Below are 18,362 nucleotides of genomic sequence, written 5' to 3'. Positions count from 1 at the left end.
GTTAGCCCCACCTTTGTTTGCCATGTGTGCTGGCTTTTCCCATAAAGAGAGCTAATGACCATTGTATGGTATCCAATGGTCAGGCTTCAAATCATTTTTTTTTTCAAGTAAACTGTCATTTGACCACTTGAATTATTGTTCCCAGTCGAAATTGACCCATAAATTATTATTTTTTTACTGTTTTTATTTTATAAATAAACCTCATGAGCTATTTTAAATAAGCCAATTAAACCCTTATAGTTGGATTTGAAGAAATTCATCTACTTTGCCGTTAGATCTAAGGGTAAATTATTCTTCTTATTTGTCATCCCCCTTTATCCCCTTCAAAATCTCATGCCTTTGGAATTGAAAGTTAGGGTTTCTGATTTTTTTTTTTCTTTCACCAAGATTTTGTGCATAACGAAGGATTCGATTCGCACAAAATACACAAAAACCCTAAGGAGATGGACTTCCAGCTTAGAGATGGTGGAGAACCTCCAATACATAGTAAATGACATTTGCTCCTTTTAGCTCTTTCTTTGATACTTTTACGTTTTTTTTTTGTTTTAATCAAGGATAAAAATAACTTTACGTAGTTTGTGGTCTCACGGTGTTGTTTTAGGTTTGTGGAGAGATTCGCTGACTTTACCACAATTTGAGGGTTTTGGTGGTTGTTTAAACTAAAGTGGTCTTATTTGTGTCAATTTCTGTATGTATATTTGGTAAATTTAACTAAGTTCTGTATTATTTAGTTTACTGTCATTTTTTTTTTGTCTGAAAAGATAAATGCATTAATCCGATAGTAGGTTACAGGCTAACTTAAAGGAAGGGAAAATAACCCCTAATACATTGGGGGGAAACAGATACATAAAACCCAACCCAATTAAATAAACTAAAACGGGAACCCAAATCCCTAATTTCCGACCGCAGAAGCAGCGCCCCCCGCGGTCACCGCCATGAAAGTCTTGCTAGTAGATACCAAAGCGGCAACACTAGAGAAAGCGATTGAGTGGTGAAAATGAACAAGACATCGTAGCACAAAAGTACCAAACCCACAACAAGAAGCACACCATCCAGATTTCTTCACCAAAGACGCAGAACCAAAAAATGGTCACCAGATCCAAATCCCATTCATGAATCCCAACAAATATATACAAGCACAGTAACACATGGATAGAAGGTAAGGCTCAGGGGGTATGTAAAATACCTTTACTTTGGCCGAAACCGCAATATACTTGGCCTCGATGGAAATCCGGCAAGCCGTTTTGGAGGGGGGGAGGAGGGACAATGAGGGAGGGAAATAAAGTTGGCAACCATATTCATTTTGCTGGAATAGTATCTTCAAGAAAATAGTTGTGCTTTACCTTACTGAAAAATCACAAGTCTAGGTTTTATAAAGTCAAGCCTCTACTCCAATTGTTGTAGAAGAGCTCAATGGAAGTAAAGTAGATTATGTGAACGTCAATGCTAATGAAGATGGATTTTTGCATGATTTTGATTTCTCAAATATCCATGATGCTGGTCATTTAGATGTTGAAGGTTATGAAGGGGATACTAGGAGTGCATATGCAGATAAAAGCCCAAGATTGTTTGAGGCAAGAGTTGAAGATTTACTAGTGGTGAAGAGTTAGAGGTAAAATTCAGGGAGTATAGGGCTAGTTAAGACTAGAATGAGCGATGATGATCCTATTTTTTGAGAGAATGTCTGTATGCTTTGGTGCATATAGAAAGTGATTTATAAAAGGGTGTAGAACTATGGGGATGATCTTATTTCAAGATATCCTTTAAGAGAGATTTGGTATAGTGGATGGAATGTGTGGGTATTCATCACAGATAACCAGAAGGGGTTAGGCAACACTCGTACGAATTTGATGCCAAATGCAGAGCATAGACATTGTGTTAAATACTTCATAACAACATGAGGGCAGCTGTACATGGTAGTTTAGCATTAAAAGAAGTTATGGGTTGCAGCAAGGGAAAAAAATCTAGAAAGATACCAAAAGGTGCAACTAAATTGAAGAGGTATGATATTGTCGTACATTGCACAATGTGAAATGCAAAAGGTTCCAATTAATCCTGTTGTCCTTGTAAAGAAGGCATCAATGCACATGTGATGTAACTTGATAAATTTTCATTGATATTCTCCACTTTATCATGATTAAACAAGTTAATTCCATTTTCTACAATGCATGGTGGTAGAGGAAAAAGGGGAAGGGCCAACCAAAAGGTCTATAAAAGGACATTAATATCCTTTTGTTGATTTTTATCTAGAAATTAATTCATTGCATTAATTGGTGCAAGGAATAAATGCAAGTCAGATTCAATGACGTGCTATACATACAGTTGAACCGTAATCTAGATCAACAAGAAAGGCTAGCTAGGGAAGCTGTAATTGTTGAAGATTAGAAATATATACGAAATCAAGAGTCTAGAAAGAGTTTAGAGAGATAAAATATTTAGAGAGAGATAGTGTTTGTTGAAGAAATATTCTCATTAATTCATTCACAAGGTACAGAGTATATATATACATACATATATATATATATATACATACATATATATATATATATACATGAATACATAATAATGCTGACTAAGCATTCTTCTACAACTAACTCTAACAAACCAAAACTTAACAATTAAGCTAAGTATCTGAGTACTATTCTAATACATTGTGCTCATGGTTAGTAGGTGGTCCTTCAATATCCTTAACACACCCTCTCAAGCTGAAGGGAGGAGAACAAACTGAAAGCTTGTGATTGAGAGTAGCAAAGGTAAGGATTTAGTAAAAATATCAGTAAGCTGGAAGAGAGTAGCAACATGATGAACACTGATATGACCTTGAAGAACCTTCTCTCAGATGTAATGATAATCAATCTCGACATGCTTTGTTCGAGCATGAAAAACTGAGTTCTTAGCTAATGCAATAGAACTTTGATTATCACAGTAAATCACAGGAGTTTGAAGTAGAGGAAAGGAAATATCCTGTAAGATTTTGCACACCCAAGTGATTTCTACAGCAGTATTGGCTAAAGACCGATACTCTGCTTCAGTAGAAGATCGTGCCACAGTGGTTTGCTTCTTGGCACTCCAAGAGATCAAATTAGGACCTAAGAAAACACAATAGCCACTAGTAGATCTTCTGTCAACTGGACAGCCTGCCCAATCAACATCAGACCAAGCTGTGAAACACTGTTTTCCAGGTTTGAACCATAAGCCTGAGTCAATTGTACCCTTTAGGTACCTTAAAATCCTCCTGACAGCCTGTAGATGTATAGTTCTAGGAGAATGCATGTGCTGACAAACTTGATTCACTGTAAAAATCAGATCAGATATTGTCCAGGTCAAGTATAGAAGCGCACCAATAGTTGACCGATAAAATGTATGATTGGAAAGAATAGAACTAGAATGATCTAACTTGGCTGAACCCATTGAGGTAGAACAAGGTTTGACACCAAACATATCTGTTTTCTTTAGCAAATCCAAGGCATATTTAGATTCATGAAGAAAGAGACATGCAGAGGATTTGTGAACTTCAATGCCTAGGAAATAATGAATATCTCCCAAATCTTTGATAAGAAACAAAAATTGCAACTTGGAAATTATGGACTGACAAACAGTAGTTGAACTCCTAGTTATGATGATATCATCCACATACATTAGGATAAAGGTAATAGTAGAATCTCACTTGATGAAAAGACTAGAATAAGAGGATGAAGAGGTAAATCCCAATGAAACAATAACACTATAAAATGCTTCATACCAGGCCCTGGGTGCCTGTTTTAAACCATAGAGAGATTTCTTCAGTTTACAAACATGGTAAGGTTTAGTGTGATCAATAAACCCATGAGGTTGCACCGTGTATACATCTTCTTTGAGATAGCTGTGAAGAAAGACATTACTCACATCCAACTGATGAACAAACCAATTATATGTAACTGCAATAGAGAGAAGAATTCGAATTGTAGTAAGTTTAGCTATGGGGCTAAAAGTCTAAAAGAAATCAAGACCTTCTTGTTGATGAAAACCCTTAGCTATGAGCCTAGCTTTGTACCTCTCTATAGAACCATCAGCCTTGTGTTTGAGTTTAAACACGCATTTGCAGCCTACCAAATTGTATTGAGGATTAGGAGGTACTAATTCCCAAGTACCGGTGGACTGCAAAGCTTGGTACTCATCCTTCATTGCTGCCAACCAGTTTGAGTTCTTAGAAGCCTGAAGATAAGTGGTTAATGTAGGAGGAATAACTGTGAGAGAGTCAACAGTGGAAGGCAGATGATGTTTGGTTGCAGTGAACACTCTAGGCTTGTGTATTCCCGCCTTTGATCGTGTAACCATGGGATGATTATTAACGGGAAAGGAAATTGAAGTAGCAATATCTGTAGGGTGAGTAGTAGATGCTAGAAGAGGAGAATGAGCAGTGGTAGGTGCGACTGTAGTAGGATATGCAATTGGTAAATCAGATGTAGTCGAGAAGTTGGAGACAGTGGGTAAAGGGGATGCAGAAGGAACTGGTATGGTGAAAGAAATAAAAGAATCTAAAGATGTAGTGGATGATATTGGAGAAATGGTAGGGGAAAAGTTAATTTACTTGAAAAGGAAGAAAGCTTCATCAAAGATAACATGTCTTGAAATGTACAACTTGTTGGTAACTGGATCTAGACATCCGTACCCACTGTGATTCAAGCTATACCCAAAAAATACACAGAGCTTGCTCTTTGTATCTAGTTTGTTAGAACTATAGGGTTGTAACCAAGGATAGCAAGGATAACCAAAAGTTTTCAAAGTATGATATTTAGGTGCAGCTTTGAATAATAACTCCCAGGGACAAGAGGAAGATTGAGATGGCAGCCGATTGATGAGATACACTGAAGTTTGAAATGCTTCAACCCAAAACTTAGAAGGTAAACCATTGTGAGATAACAGAGTCCTACCCATTTCCACAACATGCCTGTGTTTCCTCTCTGCACACCCATTTTGCTATGAAGTGTAGGGACAGCTCAATTGATGTATTATACCTTGAGCATTAATAAAATCTTGGAAAACAAAATTTAGAAACTCACCCCCTGAATCAGATCTCAGGCATTGAATCTTACTATCAAACCAATTCTAAACTTTCAATACAAAAGTTTTAAGAACAAAACAGACATCAGACTTGAAATGCAAAGGATATAACCAACTATATTTGGTGAAATCATCAACTAGAATGAGATAGTATTTATATCCAGTACATGAAGGAGTGGGGGAAGGACCCTATACATCAGCATGAATGATATGAAATGGCCGAGTAGAGGTACAAGGCAAAACAGAAAATGGAAGTCTAAAGGCCTTTCCCAATTGACAATCAGAACAAAAGGATTGTTTATGTACTGAAAATGAACAAATGTCAGAGAACACCTATTGTCATGAACAAATTGTCATCGAATAGTTCTTAGGTCCTTGACATAGAATCCAAAATGAACAAATGTCAGAGAACACCAATTGTCATGAACAAATGGTTATACTGATAGCAAGTTATGAGATGCTTGAGGAACTAAAAGAACATCATTTAGTTTAAACACAGCATTAGCAATTCGAATAAGTGCAGATCCAGTATGAGAAATGCAAAGACCTTTACCATCACTGACGAACAATTGTTCAGAACCGATGTATGGAATTGCTGAGTTGAGAGATGCTGGATCAGGAGTTGCATGATGAGAAACACCACTATCAGTGAGCCAATAGCTTGGATAAGATGAACTAGTCATGGCAGACATGCCTACATAAGTGTTATTGAATCCTTGAGACGCAAACTGTGAAAGACGACCACAAGAGAGAGCAACATGACCATGCTGATTACACAGTCGACATGGATTAGGATGTCCAGAGAAAAACGATAATGATCGATTCTGATTCGAAGCAGGTCCAAGAACACCACCAGAATTACAATTAGCACCAAAATTACGATACTGATTAGATCGATTACGATTCTAAAACTTTCCTCTAAAATTTCCTCGAAAAGAATTGGAACCAGAAGGATTTTGCTGAGCTGTATAAGCATGGAAAAGTGCAGAGGATGAGGAGGAAGAGGATCGAATCTTACGTTTCTAGAGAGAAATTTCTTTACTGAGGAGAAGACCGTGAAGTTCATCAGCATTCACATATTCATATCTCGTCTCGATGGAATCAACAAAGGATTCATACTCATCAGGCAAGCTAGAAAGGACGTAAGCAACAAGATCATTCTCAGAGATCGGCTCACCACCAGCAGCCAGCTTATCGAAGATTTCTTTAATGGAATTGAGATAGTCGGTCAATGAAAAGTCACCTTTTTGGATCGTCTAGATCTTGGATCGAAGACTGTGGACATGAGTGCGTGAAGCACCAGCAAATCGACGCTCAAGAGACTGCCAAAGAGATCGCGAATCTTCCATCCTAATTGTCAATGGAAGAAGATCTTCAGCAAGTGTAGAATTGGTCCAAATTGTTAGAATTTGATCATGTTCACACCAAACGTCATAATTTGGGTTGAGAATTCGAGAACCAGAAGAATCATGAACAAACTCTGATGGACAAGGATCGTCACCATTGATAAGCCTTAGAAGCTTGAATAAAACAAGAAGAAACAGACTACGCCAGGTAATGTAATTCTGACGATTGAGTTTAATTAGAACCATTTCAGCGACATTCTGAACAGTAATTGATGCAATCGAAGTGTTTGGAGAATGAGACACTTCGCCATAAGAATTAAGGCCATAAGAAGTTGCAGGAGAAGGAGAATCAGAAGAATTCACAATTAACGGTAGATTTAACAGTTTGACTAATGGATGTATGAGACTGTTCCAAAATTTACACTTTAGGTATGAATCTGAGACGAAAAAAACTTGATGTACTAAATGTTGAAAACCACAAAACATGAGGGTAGTAAACAGTCTTTTACCCTTAATTTAAACTATCAATTGAAGAACTTTTCGGCCAATAAAAATGTGTATGTATTATACAGTTTTTGTATACAATACGGATTGAAGATTTTTTTTTTTTGAACAAACAATATGACCTATACACTAAAAGGGAGGAAGGATGAGCTCAACCTACAAGAATTCATGTATATAAAAAGCGACAAAGTCACGTATCGACCTGAAGTAGTTGTAGTAGTCTGTGTCTCCAACAACTTCGTTAATATCTAGTGGTCTCCCGAGATAGTATAGCTTCGTTACTTCTAACAGCATTACCATACGATTTTGGCCTTCTACAAATCAAAGAACTTAAGCGAAGAAAACCTATCTGCCAGTCAATATTGTACTCCATAATGAATGGTGATTAGCATGCAAAATGTTGGATGTGAGAAACTGGTCAAACTGAACTTCAATTCCATGCATATCTTATTCGAAGCGGTTTGGCTAGTAAGATTTTCTATGCTACTTTAGAGTATCGTATATCTCAGAACATCACAAATAGTTTTTATTGGCGATTTTATTGAAAACAGAATATGTTGATATGGGCTTGGCATAATTCTTGACAAGAAAAATGGCTTAGCAACTGAATAAGCATATATACAACGATACATGCAAAACATCGTAATTCACGTGATTTAAACTTGCAGTTGAAAACTTGCGTTTGAATCCCTTCTTTTTCCTAATATCGCTTTCCAAATAACATAAGAACGTTACAACATAAACATGCATGCATTGCATAACTCAAATGTCTGATAATTCCCTCCAACTTGTGCACTACACAGGCGACCCATATCAGACAGTGTCACAGCTACGTTCAGCATCGAACAGATACATGTGAATCATAGCTACGTGCCAAATTATTAAGGTTTAACAAGTTCATCACAACCGTCGAACGTCACCCTTACATGAATCCATAAGCAAGAGGGTCCCAAACTTCAAGGGTCAAGGTACGAGTACGCAACAAGTGCAGTTAGTAGAGAGGTCCAAACTTCAAGGGTATACCAGTTCTCAACAAGTGCATTTACTATTGAAACTTATCCTCTTCGGCAATTTGGGTGCATTAGGCTGCATCTATCTTTTAATAATTATAAAATTGTTCCTCTCGTTAAGATGTTAAATAAATAATTAAATTCATAATATATATATATATATATATATATCTATATATATATATATAAAACCACTTATAAGTTTATTATTTTACATGTATACTAGCATTTGGCTACACACTTTGTGTGTATGAACTCATTTTTTTAGAAAATAAGAAGGAGAGAGAGAGAGAGAGAGAGGGAGAGAGAGTGAAAGTGTGGGAGTGAGAGGTTTTTGTTTTTTTTTTTAATATTGGAGGTATTTTAATATCACCTGTAGACTTATAAAAGACAGTAAAATTTGAACCTATAAAATTACTTTATTGCCCGTCATTTTTTTGTATGATAAAAGACTAATTTATCTTTTCACAATCTTTTGGTTGACAAAAAAGATTTTATTAATTAGTAGAGATTCACAAAAAATAAAAATAATAATAATTAAAACAAGTAAAACCTAAAAAAATAGAAAAATAATTAATAATATATTATTAAATAGAAAAAAAAAAGCCAATACGGTTGTGACGAAAAATTAGTAACTACTGAAACAAATTGATTTCGAAGTCCATGACTATTCATATTAAAGAAGATATGTTGTTCAGTACTACGATTTGGTGGTATTTTTCTTCACTTAAAAGTGAGAAGTCTTAGGTTCGAATATTATCAATGAAGAATTCGACACCAAATTAGATTGTTCTTTGTGTGGCTTAGCCGAATAGAAAAATATTGATGTATTAAAAAAAAATTAAAGAAGGCATACATATATATGACACCACATTTTTTTTACAACTTACACACATTTTTGGAGACCCACTTTCATGTATTTTATGATCGAACTATCAATTTTCTAGAATATTATTTATAGATCATCTTTGGAAGGCTTAGAGAAAATCTAAAACCATTAAAATATTTATTTGAAGTAAAAAAAATAGATAAATATAGTTCCACAAGGAAACTTTAAATCCTTAATTCAACATTGATAACCTTTATAAGATTAGAGAAGCTTCAAAACTATTAAAATATTTATTTGAAAAAAAAATATAAATATAAAAGAACTTTAGCGAAAAGTTCTAGGTACCGTACAATTCATTTTAATGAAAAATTACATTTTTACATTAAAAAATCAATCATAATACTATTCATTTTATCTTTATCGTTAAAACTTAAAATTTTCAAATTTTTTTTTTCTTTTCCTTAAATATAATTCTACGAAACGGCTTTAAACACTTAATTCAACTATTTAAAGATTTTGGATGCAAATGAATTTTTTTAAACATTTTAAAGTGGGCGTCAGACTCTTTAAATCCCTAGGAACCATAATAATAAACAATAATAAAACTGTCCAAACCGAAACCAAATCCCTCCATAACTGGACACGTAATCACAAAACAGTGACACCCACCATTCTTGTATTTAAAAACTTGAAGAAAACCACCGAGGGACAGTCCTGCAAAAGTGGGAACAAGAGACATCTTCACCACCACTCGGTGCCCTCTCTCCGCCGCCATCAACCCACCTTTTTCTTCTCTCCCGGCGATCCGTTTCTTTCGCACCGAACCTTTTCTCTCCTCTTTACATACATACAAACCCCATCACACGCGACAACAAAAAGAAAAAAGAAACAACAAAAAAACAGAGCAAGAAATATCAGAGGTTGAGAAAATTCGTTGTTTTTTTCGGGTTTTCTTCAATTCTCTATACAACCCAGAAAACTATATTCAAGTTTTTTTATTTGGTAAAATATCGAAACCTTGGCTTTTGAGCGTTTTTGTGGGAAAAATATTGATCTTTTTCGTGGGGTTTGATCATTTTCTTCTGAGACTCTGAAAGGTGGTAAGGTATAGCAGTTAATATTAAAAAATTGCAGTGGTTGAGTTTTTGTGGCGAATTTGATGTGTTTAGCGACGAAACTTTAATGTTTCGGTTGTGTTGCGATTTGTGTACGTTGTTTGATAGATTAGAGTGTCGAGAAATTAAGGGAGAGAGAGAGAGAGAGAGAGAGAGAGAGAGAGATGGAGCAGAAAGGCATATTGCTGTCGGCTTTGGGCGTGGGGATGGGAGTGGGAGTGGGGCTTGGGTTGGCTTCCGGGCAAACGATGAGCAAATGGACCGGAAACGACACGATGTCCAACGGCGTTACGCCAGATAGGGTGGAGCAGGAGTTGCTACGACAGATCGTTGATGGAAGAGACAGTAAGGTCACGTTCGACCAATTCCCCTACTACCTCAGGTCACCACCATTCCTATATTCTTCAGTTATTTTCGATTATATCTTGTTTTCTATGATTCTTTGAAGGGTTTAGATCGCTAGTTAATAACGGCCTAGTACGTAGTATTCCTCGCTATTTGAATAGCAAGTTCGATATTAGTTTATTATGGATAGTCCACGGTGTGAATTTGCTTAGAATTGTCTGCGAAGTGTTTGGATTGCCAATAGCGTAAATATATCATTATATCATTAAAAAAAAAATACAAAATTAGATATTTTTGCAAATTTGTGATTTTTAGAAATTTGGTTTCAGTGACTAAAAAAAAATTGATGAATATTGATTAAAGTTGGTGTATTTAGCATGATTTCAACATATAAGGTACTCAAATTGGTCACAAAATTGGGATCATGACATGTGACATTGTACGATTCATGGACATGCATGCTTAGCGCGAGCACACAATTTGAAGACCAAACTTGATGCATATTTCTATGTTTTGTATGGTGTAGTGTTTTCTATGTTTTAACATACTTAGGTTGATGAATGAATTTACAGTGAACAGACGCGAGCTTTGATAACGAGTGCTGCCTATGTGCATCTTAAGCGAGCTGAGGTTTCAAAGTACACTCGCAATCTATCTCCTGCAAGTCGGGCTATTCTGCTCTCAGGACCTGCTGGTTTGTGATCTGCAACATTTAGTATCATGTTTGTACATGTACTATCATTATAATCACTCTTTTGTCTCTTTCCTGCCTCCATTTTTATCTTCAAGAACTTTACCAACAACTTGCCAAGGCTTTATCCCATTACTTCCAAGCGAAGTTGTTACTCTTAGACGTGACGGATTTTTCTCTAAAGGTGAGTGGGGGAAGTTTTATATAATATGGATATACATATACACATATGTGTCTGTCCGTGCTTTTTTCTACCGCTAATGTTTATAACTACTCGGATTGTGCAGATTCAGAGCAAATATGGCAATACCAACAAAGCATCTGTAAGCTTTCTCCAAAGTATTTCCAGTATGTTCTGTGAAAGTTAATATACAATGTGCACTATTAAGTTCGCTGTTATGTTGTCGACAGAACATAGACTACATCCATAGCCATCCAAGAAAATTGATAAGATGCTGCAATTTTTTTTTTCCAATCCCTTTGAGATCTTAGTTTTAAACGAGTTTTCTTCACATTATCATGCCCCAAATTTTCTTGACGTGGGTTTCATACAGCTATTCGTATACTTATAAGTTGTTATCATATCTGCCGTAGTCTTTTAAAAGATCTACTTCAGAGGTGGCACTTGAGCGGTTGTCTGGCCTGTTTGGATCATTTTCACTCTTTCCGCGAAGGGAGGAACCACCAGAAGGTATTGTTGAAAACTATTCTTACAAATAGAGCTTTGTATGGTTCTGCACCCTCTGGCATAGCACTCACCAGGAAACCGCTTTCAGGCACTTTACGAAGGCAAAGCAGCGGTGTGGATCTTGGATCAAGGTATTGGGAGGGTTGTTAGAAAATGAGATTGATTGCTTAAAGGGTTGTTTGAAAATGATCGTATTTTAACTGTACTTTTGTCCTGCACTTGCAGTGGGCTAGAAGGTTCTTGTAAGCCTTGCATGCTTCGTAGGAATGCTTCAGCTTCAGCTAATATTAGTAACCTTGCTTCACAGAGCACTCCTGCAAATTCAGGTTCTTTCTTATTACTGAAAAAAAATAATATTGCAAGATAGAGCTAGCTGTTAGTTCTTTACTCTTATCTTTTACATATTACAATCTATTTGCAGTGCGCCTTCTAAAGCGTATGACTTGATCTAGTGGTTGTGATGGAAGTTCGTTGAATCTTTGAAGAACAAAAGAAAGGAACTTCTATTTGAAAATTTGTTTAAGAAAATTATTTAGGAATTGCAAATCAGTTTTGACATCGTGATCCTTTGCACTAGCTTACCCACATGCCCTACGATACATTTTTCACGCTAAGAATTTATGTGGTTTCAAGTTTTTCTTTTTTCCGTCTTTGTTTTGTTCTTTTGATTTCTGTTAAACCGTTTCTGTTTCCTAGGTGAGTTTAAGCGCGCAAGCAGCTGGTCGTTTGATGAAAAGCTTCTTATACAGTCCCTGTACAGGGTAATGAGTGATGTTTTTTCTGCTATATTAAGATTTTTGGCAGTCAAGAGCCTATTATACAAACAAAATTTCTTCTTTCAAACATTTCTCTGTCGTGGATATTGATTGGTGAGATGAATTTTTACTTGCTTTCAGGTTTTGGTTTTCGTCTCAAGTACTAGTCCCATTGTGCTGTATCTTAGGGACGTTGACAAGCTCTTATCTAGATCGCAAACGATATATAACTTGTTCCAGAAAATGTTGAAGAAATTATCTGGAGCCGTGTTGATCCTTGGTTCACGAATTGTGGATCTCAGTGGTGACAACAGAGAGGCGGAGGAGAGGCTTACTGCTCTTTTCCCTTACAACATCGAGATCAGGCCCCCTGAAAATGAATCCCATCTTGTCAGCTGGAAGACTCAACTGGAGGAGGATATGAGAATGATTCAGGTTCAGGATAACAAAAACCACATCATGGAAGTACTTTCGGCTAATGATCTTGATTGTGATGATCTTGGTTCGATCTGTATCGCAGACACAATTGATCTCAGTAACTGCATAGAAGAAATTGTTGTATCAGCAGTTTCTTATCATTTGATGAATAACAAAGATCCTGAATACAGAAATGGGAAACTCATCATTTCTTCCAATAGGTATGGCTGTTTTTTAATTTATACCTATAATTATTTTTTCACTATGTACATTCCGTGTACTCACCACTTTCTCTGTAAATCAGTTTGTCCCATGGATTAAGCATATTCCAAGAGGGAAAATCCAGTGGGAAAGATACAATGAAGCTGGAAGCGAAGGCTGAAGTGCCTAAGGTATGTTGGACGATTATTGTAATTGTATTATTTTATAACTCGTGGATAACATATGGAGTACTAGATTAATCATTCTCTTGTTCATCCATTAATTATAGGAAGGAGGAACTGAAGTGTCTGTCGGTGTGACGACAGAAACAAAAACCAAAAGCACTGCTACTGCTGCAGAGACAACAGCTGCAGCAGCAAAAATGGAAGCTGACAATTCAATTCCAGTATCAAGAGCTTCTGTAAGTCACCAATCTTCTTGTAGTTTCTTTTTTTTTATGTATTGTGCTTGATAGCTAAGTTACTAACAGAAAACATAAAAGTCCATGCCATGGGCTTTTGAGTGTTTCTACTCATAGATTGTATGTCGTTTAGGGAGTCGACATGCTTCCTGCAGTGTACTTATATATGTGATTGTGTCTTCCCCCTACTGATATTGAGAAATCACCGTGTACTACTTAACAGGCAGAAGTCGATGATGAATTTGAGAAGCGCATAAGACCAGAGGTCATACCAGCAAATGAGATTGGCGTAACATTTGCTGATATTGGTGCCATGGATGAGATAAAAGAATCCCTTCAGGAATTGGTAATGCTTCCACTGCATAGACCAGACCTTTTCAGCGGAGGCCTACTAAAGCCTAGTAGAGGTATACTGCTATTTGGTCCCCCCGGAAGTGGGAAGACCATGCTGGCGAAAGCCATTGCTAGGCAGGCTGGAGCAAGCTTCATTAATGTATCCATGTCTACCATTACCTCCAAGTGGTTTGGCGAAGATGAGAAAAATGTCCGAGCTTTGTTCACTCTCGCAGCCAAAGTCTCTCCAACCATTATATTTGTAGACGAGGTTGATAGCATGCTTGGACAGCGAACAAGAGTTGGAGAGCATGAAGCCATGAGAAAAATAAAAAATGAGTTTATGATTCATTGGGATGGGCTCTTGAGTAGTCAAGGAGATCGAATCCTTGTTCTCGCTGCAACCAACAGACCATTTGACCTTGATGAAGCAATCATCAGGCGTTTTGAACGAAGGTAAGCATTTTTATAACTTTTAATGCTGTCATATATTCTGTTAATTAACCTTATCATTATGTAGTTCAGGATAACAAACTGACATTGTCAAGACAAATTTGATAAAACAAGTTTGCAGTGAATGTTAGCGAGATATAGTGGTGCCATCAATGGAAGTAGCAACATGAAAATTGTTCACACGATCTTTTATTTTTTTTTATCCTTATGATAACACTGAGTGTTAAAACAGAATTTTGGTGGGGCTACCGACTGTGGAGAACAGAGAAATGATTTTGAGAACTCTGTTGTTGAAAGAGAAGGTGGAAGCACGACTAGACCTCAAGGAGCTTGCAACTATGACTGAAGGGTTTAGTGGAAGTGATCTTAAGGCCAGCATGTTTGATTATATGTTCTGTAGTTTAAGAAGTTGTGTGTATACTTAGGTCTGATTGACTGATATTACTTTGAGCAGAACTTGTGTACAACAGCTGCCTATCGGCCAGTTAGGGGGTTAATAAAGGCGGAGAGCAAAAAGGATTTGGTAAGAAAGTTAAAATCATGACCGCTTTTTCTATGCTGGAGTGACTAAAATTCAATGATAGATTATCGTTGTGTACTTTTATGTTTTGGTTTTTAGGATAAAAAGAAGAGAGCTGCACAAGATGCTTTGGGAGAACGGAATCCAGAAGCTGTCCCAGAATCAGAAGAAGAACCTAAAGAGGAAAGAGTCATCACCCTCAGGCCCCTAAACATGGAAGACTTCAAGCAGGCGAAGAATCAGGTATGTTCACCAATTTAACTTCCATTCGAGTTGTTTCGCCTTGGAGTGATCCACTTTGGTTTTTGTTACATGCACTATCCATGTACTTGAATTTTTTCACCGACCTACTGCCGCATCAGGGGTTGCCATTCAGATTTTTTCTTTTTTCGTCTATTCAAACATCAGCTTTATTTGTTGTTCTTGGGAATGCAGGTTGCAGCTAGCTTTGCCTCTGAGGGATCCATGATGAACGAATTGAAGCAGTGGAACGATCTCTATGGGGAAGGGGGATCGCGAAAGAAAGAGAAGCTAACTTACTTTCTATGAGATTGGCGGTAAAAACTTGTACATTTTCCACGGTTAGTTTTGAGTATCAGTGATCACCCTTCTTCTTCCTTCAGTTCGTCCTGGCACGGATAAGTGAGTGACCAACATTAACAAACAGAATTTGACTGAAGCATTTCCCGTGAGGCTGTATTAGGATGTGGAAGAGACCAAATCTTGTATTAATTGTATTATTCGCCTGTGGTTTGTGAACGAATGCTCGGATATAAACTGTGTTTTGTCTTGCTGCCGAATTCTGGGAATAAGGCGTGACAACGAGTGTCTGGATTGTTGTGAACTACTGTTTTCATATGTAATACTAATAGGCGGAACGCCGCTGAGTGTTTAGATGTATGTAACCATGTACAGCTTAATTTCTCTTCATTTGTTTCTTTGTTGCTAAATTCCTGCAGAGAAATTGTGGACATTCTGATTTTACTGATTTGTTTTAGACGTACATGATTGTGTGGCTTAGGCATTCCCCCTCCCATTGAATTTGAGTAATTTTTCTTAGCTTTCCGCGAGCGAGTTTGTTTGTACCATACTTAACCAATCCCAAAACTACTGAGCACCGGTCAACGTTATACCGTCAAGGATCAACAAGAGTTTCCCTCCAACTAGGAGTCAAATCACAGCGCAACACGTGTTAACACCAAGAGGCCAATTATAGGGCGACACGTGTCAACATCAAAGGCCAATCATAGCATGACACGTGTCAAGACCAAAACAAAGCTAGAAACTCTCTTCTATAAAAGGAGATCATTCTCCTACAATAATCCCTAATGTCATTTGTACTAAATCATTCACTAGTACTCACAAAAGGAGAGCTTGAACCTATGTACTTGTGTAAGCCCTTCACAATTAATGAGAACTCCTCTACTCCGTGGACGTAGCCAATCTGGGTAAACCACGTACATCTTGTGTTTGCTTCCCTGTCTCTATCCATTTACATACTTATCTAGTGACTGAAGCAATCTAGCGAAGGTCACAAACTTGACACTTTCTGTTGTACGAAAGTCTTCACTGATTTTATGCATCAACATTTGGCGCCGTTTATGGGAAAGACACTTATTCCCACTCTCTTTAGCTGTGTCAAGCTGGTTTCCACCATTCGTACTCTCTTTTGACCAGGCATCCCTCTCCAACATAGGGAGAGAAGGAAGCCACGGCACACAGAATGATACCCCTTTTGCACTTAGTGTGAAGCAACGAAAGAACAAAGGAAAGAAGCTCGCTCTTCAAGCTAAAGTCGAAGAGATGGAGGCTCAGAACAACAAGATAGCAATAAAGAATGAGATCCTCCAAGAACAATATGAGAAGCTTTTCGAGACGTTCCACGAAACTAGGTGTACTCAAACACGCAAGCTTGTTGCCCTTGTAGACATCAACCATCATCTGGGAACCCCCCCAACACAGAGGGTCACCTTTCTTCGACATGGGTATCCCTGATAAGGAGCGTGCTAATCATCAAAATATTGATCAACATGAGACTTCTCTCAACTCAGCTGCTTCGACTCGAAGCAGAAGAAATGGAGGAAGACACCTCCTTGCAGAAGGGTTGGAATGATCGAAAGTCGTTTATCGTGACTGCCGAGACTTCCTAAAGCAACGTCGAGAAAATCCCCTTCACATAAGCTCGAAGATCAATAACCCAAGGGTTTGTGAAAAACTCAGTCCCCTTCCACGACCTAGGCCAGCTGCCCATCTAAGGAAGGAAAGACAGGTCCTAGAGGAACATGAAGGTACAGAGGACTCAAAGGTATTCCGACAAACTCGCCCTAGAAGTCAGTACGGCAAGTCCACGGAAAAATCACACGCTCTTGCTCAAACCTTCCTACTTCCAAGAGACGATGAAGACTTACGGAAGAAAATTCCAGTGGTACATGACTCCACTTAGGACCCCATTGTCTTACAGCTCCTTGAAGAAGTAAACAAGTTGAAGGCCGAACGTCAGGCCGAGATACCTGACTGGAACCAACCTAGGCTTGGCCCTCTCACAAGGAGGATCCTCGACACCCCCTTCAAGCGAAGATAAAACAAAAGCTTGGTTTACAACTCTATACTGGAAGGGAGGACCCGATTGAACACCTTAACCACTTTAAGTCCACCATGGCATATCAGATACACACCGACGAATAGCGATGCCTTCTCTTCCCTTCCATCCTTTTTGGCGGAGCTCTAAACTAGTATTGTCGTCTTCCACTCGAGACAGTAAACTCATTTGAGGAACTAAGGAAACTTTTTGTCTCTCAACACATCTTCTAGACCGATCGCTTACATTCTACAGATGACTTGTACACTATTCACCAGAAGCCGGACAAGTCACTACAAGAGGCCTACATGATTGTATTCTCGCTGCGCTGAGGCAGATGACAAGACTGCCCTCAAAGCCTTCACGGCAGGCCTACGTGATTGTTTCTTCAAGTACATGATCAATGCCAACACTTGGAAGACTTACTCTGAGGTGATGGCACAGGTTTACAACCACGTCTCCGCCGAAGCAAGGACATACCAAAGGAACCCCCATATGGTTAACCCCTATCAACAAGTAGGAAGTGGAAGTCAAGTTCTACCAAGTGAGGAGATCTTGGCCATTCAAACACCCATTGCATCATCTCCTGCCTCATTTAGCTACTTGCTAAGTCACCAAATGTATTTGTCTTTTGGTAAGAGGAAGGATTTTTACTCTCAGCAAGCCCATTACAACAAGAGGGATAAAAGTTCGTATCAAGATAACTAGGGGTGAACGTACCGTCGACTATTATGACTATGGGGCCAAGCCTCACTCTTTCAAAGTGGAGGACTAGGTATTAAAGGAAATGCTATTATAAGAAGGCATACACATTACAAATGTTTTGACTCTCAACCGCTTGAGATCTTTTGTCACACAAGCCATTCGACAAATATTTAAAGAAGAGGGAATTCAGACAACTTCTTCTGAGTCTTTTGCATTCCTGGCACTGGAACACTTGGTCTATGATGACCTACCCCTGTACTCCAACTCAGAGCTTCAATATGCGTACTTTGACACAAAGTATGTGATACTAAGAGTTACAACCAACATGGTTCACATATCCAAAGCATGGATCCTTTCATGCATAGCAAAACATTCATAAGCATCACTTATGTCAATCAACATAAACAT

At 37.9% G+C, this 18,362-nt stretch overlaps 1 protein-coding gene across 1 annotated transcript; it reads left to right on the top strand.

Annotated features, from left to right (window-relative positions):
• The first annotated feature begins 9,444 nt into the window (after positions 1 to 9,444).
• LOC126598426 (uncharacterized) lies at positions 9,445 to 15,621 on the top strand. Its single transcript, XM_050264796.1, has 16 exons — positions 9,445 to 10,229; positions 10,765 to 10,886; positions 10,982 to 11,067; positions 11,171 to 11,206; positions 11,478 to 11,574; positions 11,660 to 11,702; positions 11,797 to 11,897; positions 12,268 to 12,332; positions 12,468 to 12,964; positions 13,048 to 13,135; positions 13,234 to 13,365; positions 13,589 to 14,154; positions 14,384 to 14,522; positions 14,606 to 14,674; positions 14,771 to 14,914; positions 15,107 to 15,621. The coding sequence occupies exons 1-16, from the start codon at positions 10,012 to 10,014 to the stop codon at positions 15,218 to 15,220; spliced, it is 2,517 nt and encodes an 838-aa protein (XP_050120753.1). The 5' UTR covers positions 9,445 to 10,011; the 3' UTR covers positions 15,221 to 15,621.
• The last annotated feature ends 2,741 nt before the right edge of the window (positions 15,622 to 18,362 follow it).

The sequence above is a fragment of the Malus sylvestris genome, chromosome 14 (genome assembly GCF_916048215.2).
Source record: "Malus sylvestris chromosome 14, drMalSylv7.2, whole genome shotgun sequence".
Lineage (NCBI taxonomy): Eukaryota > Viridiplantae > Streptophyta > Magnoliopsida > Rosales > Rosaceae > Malus > Malus sylvestris.
This window is presented reverse-complemented; position numbering and strand designations above follow the sequence as displayed.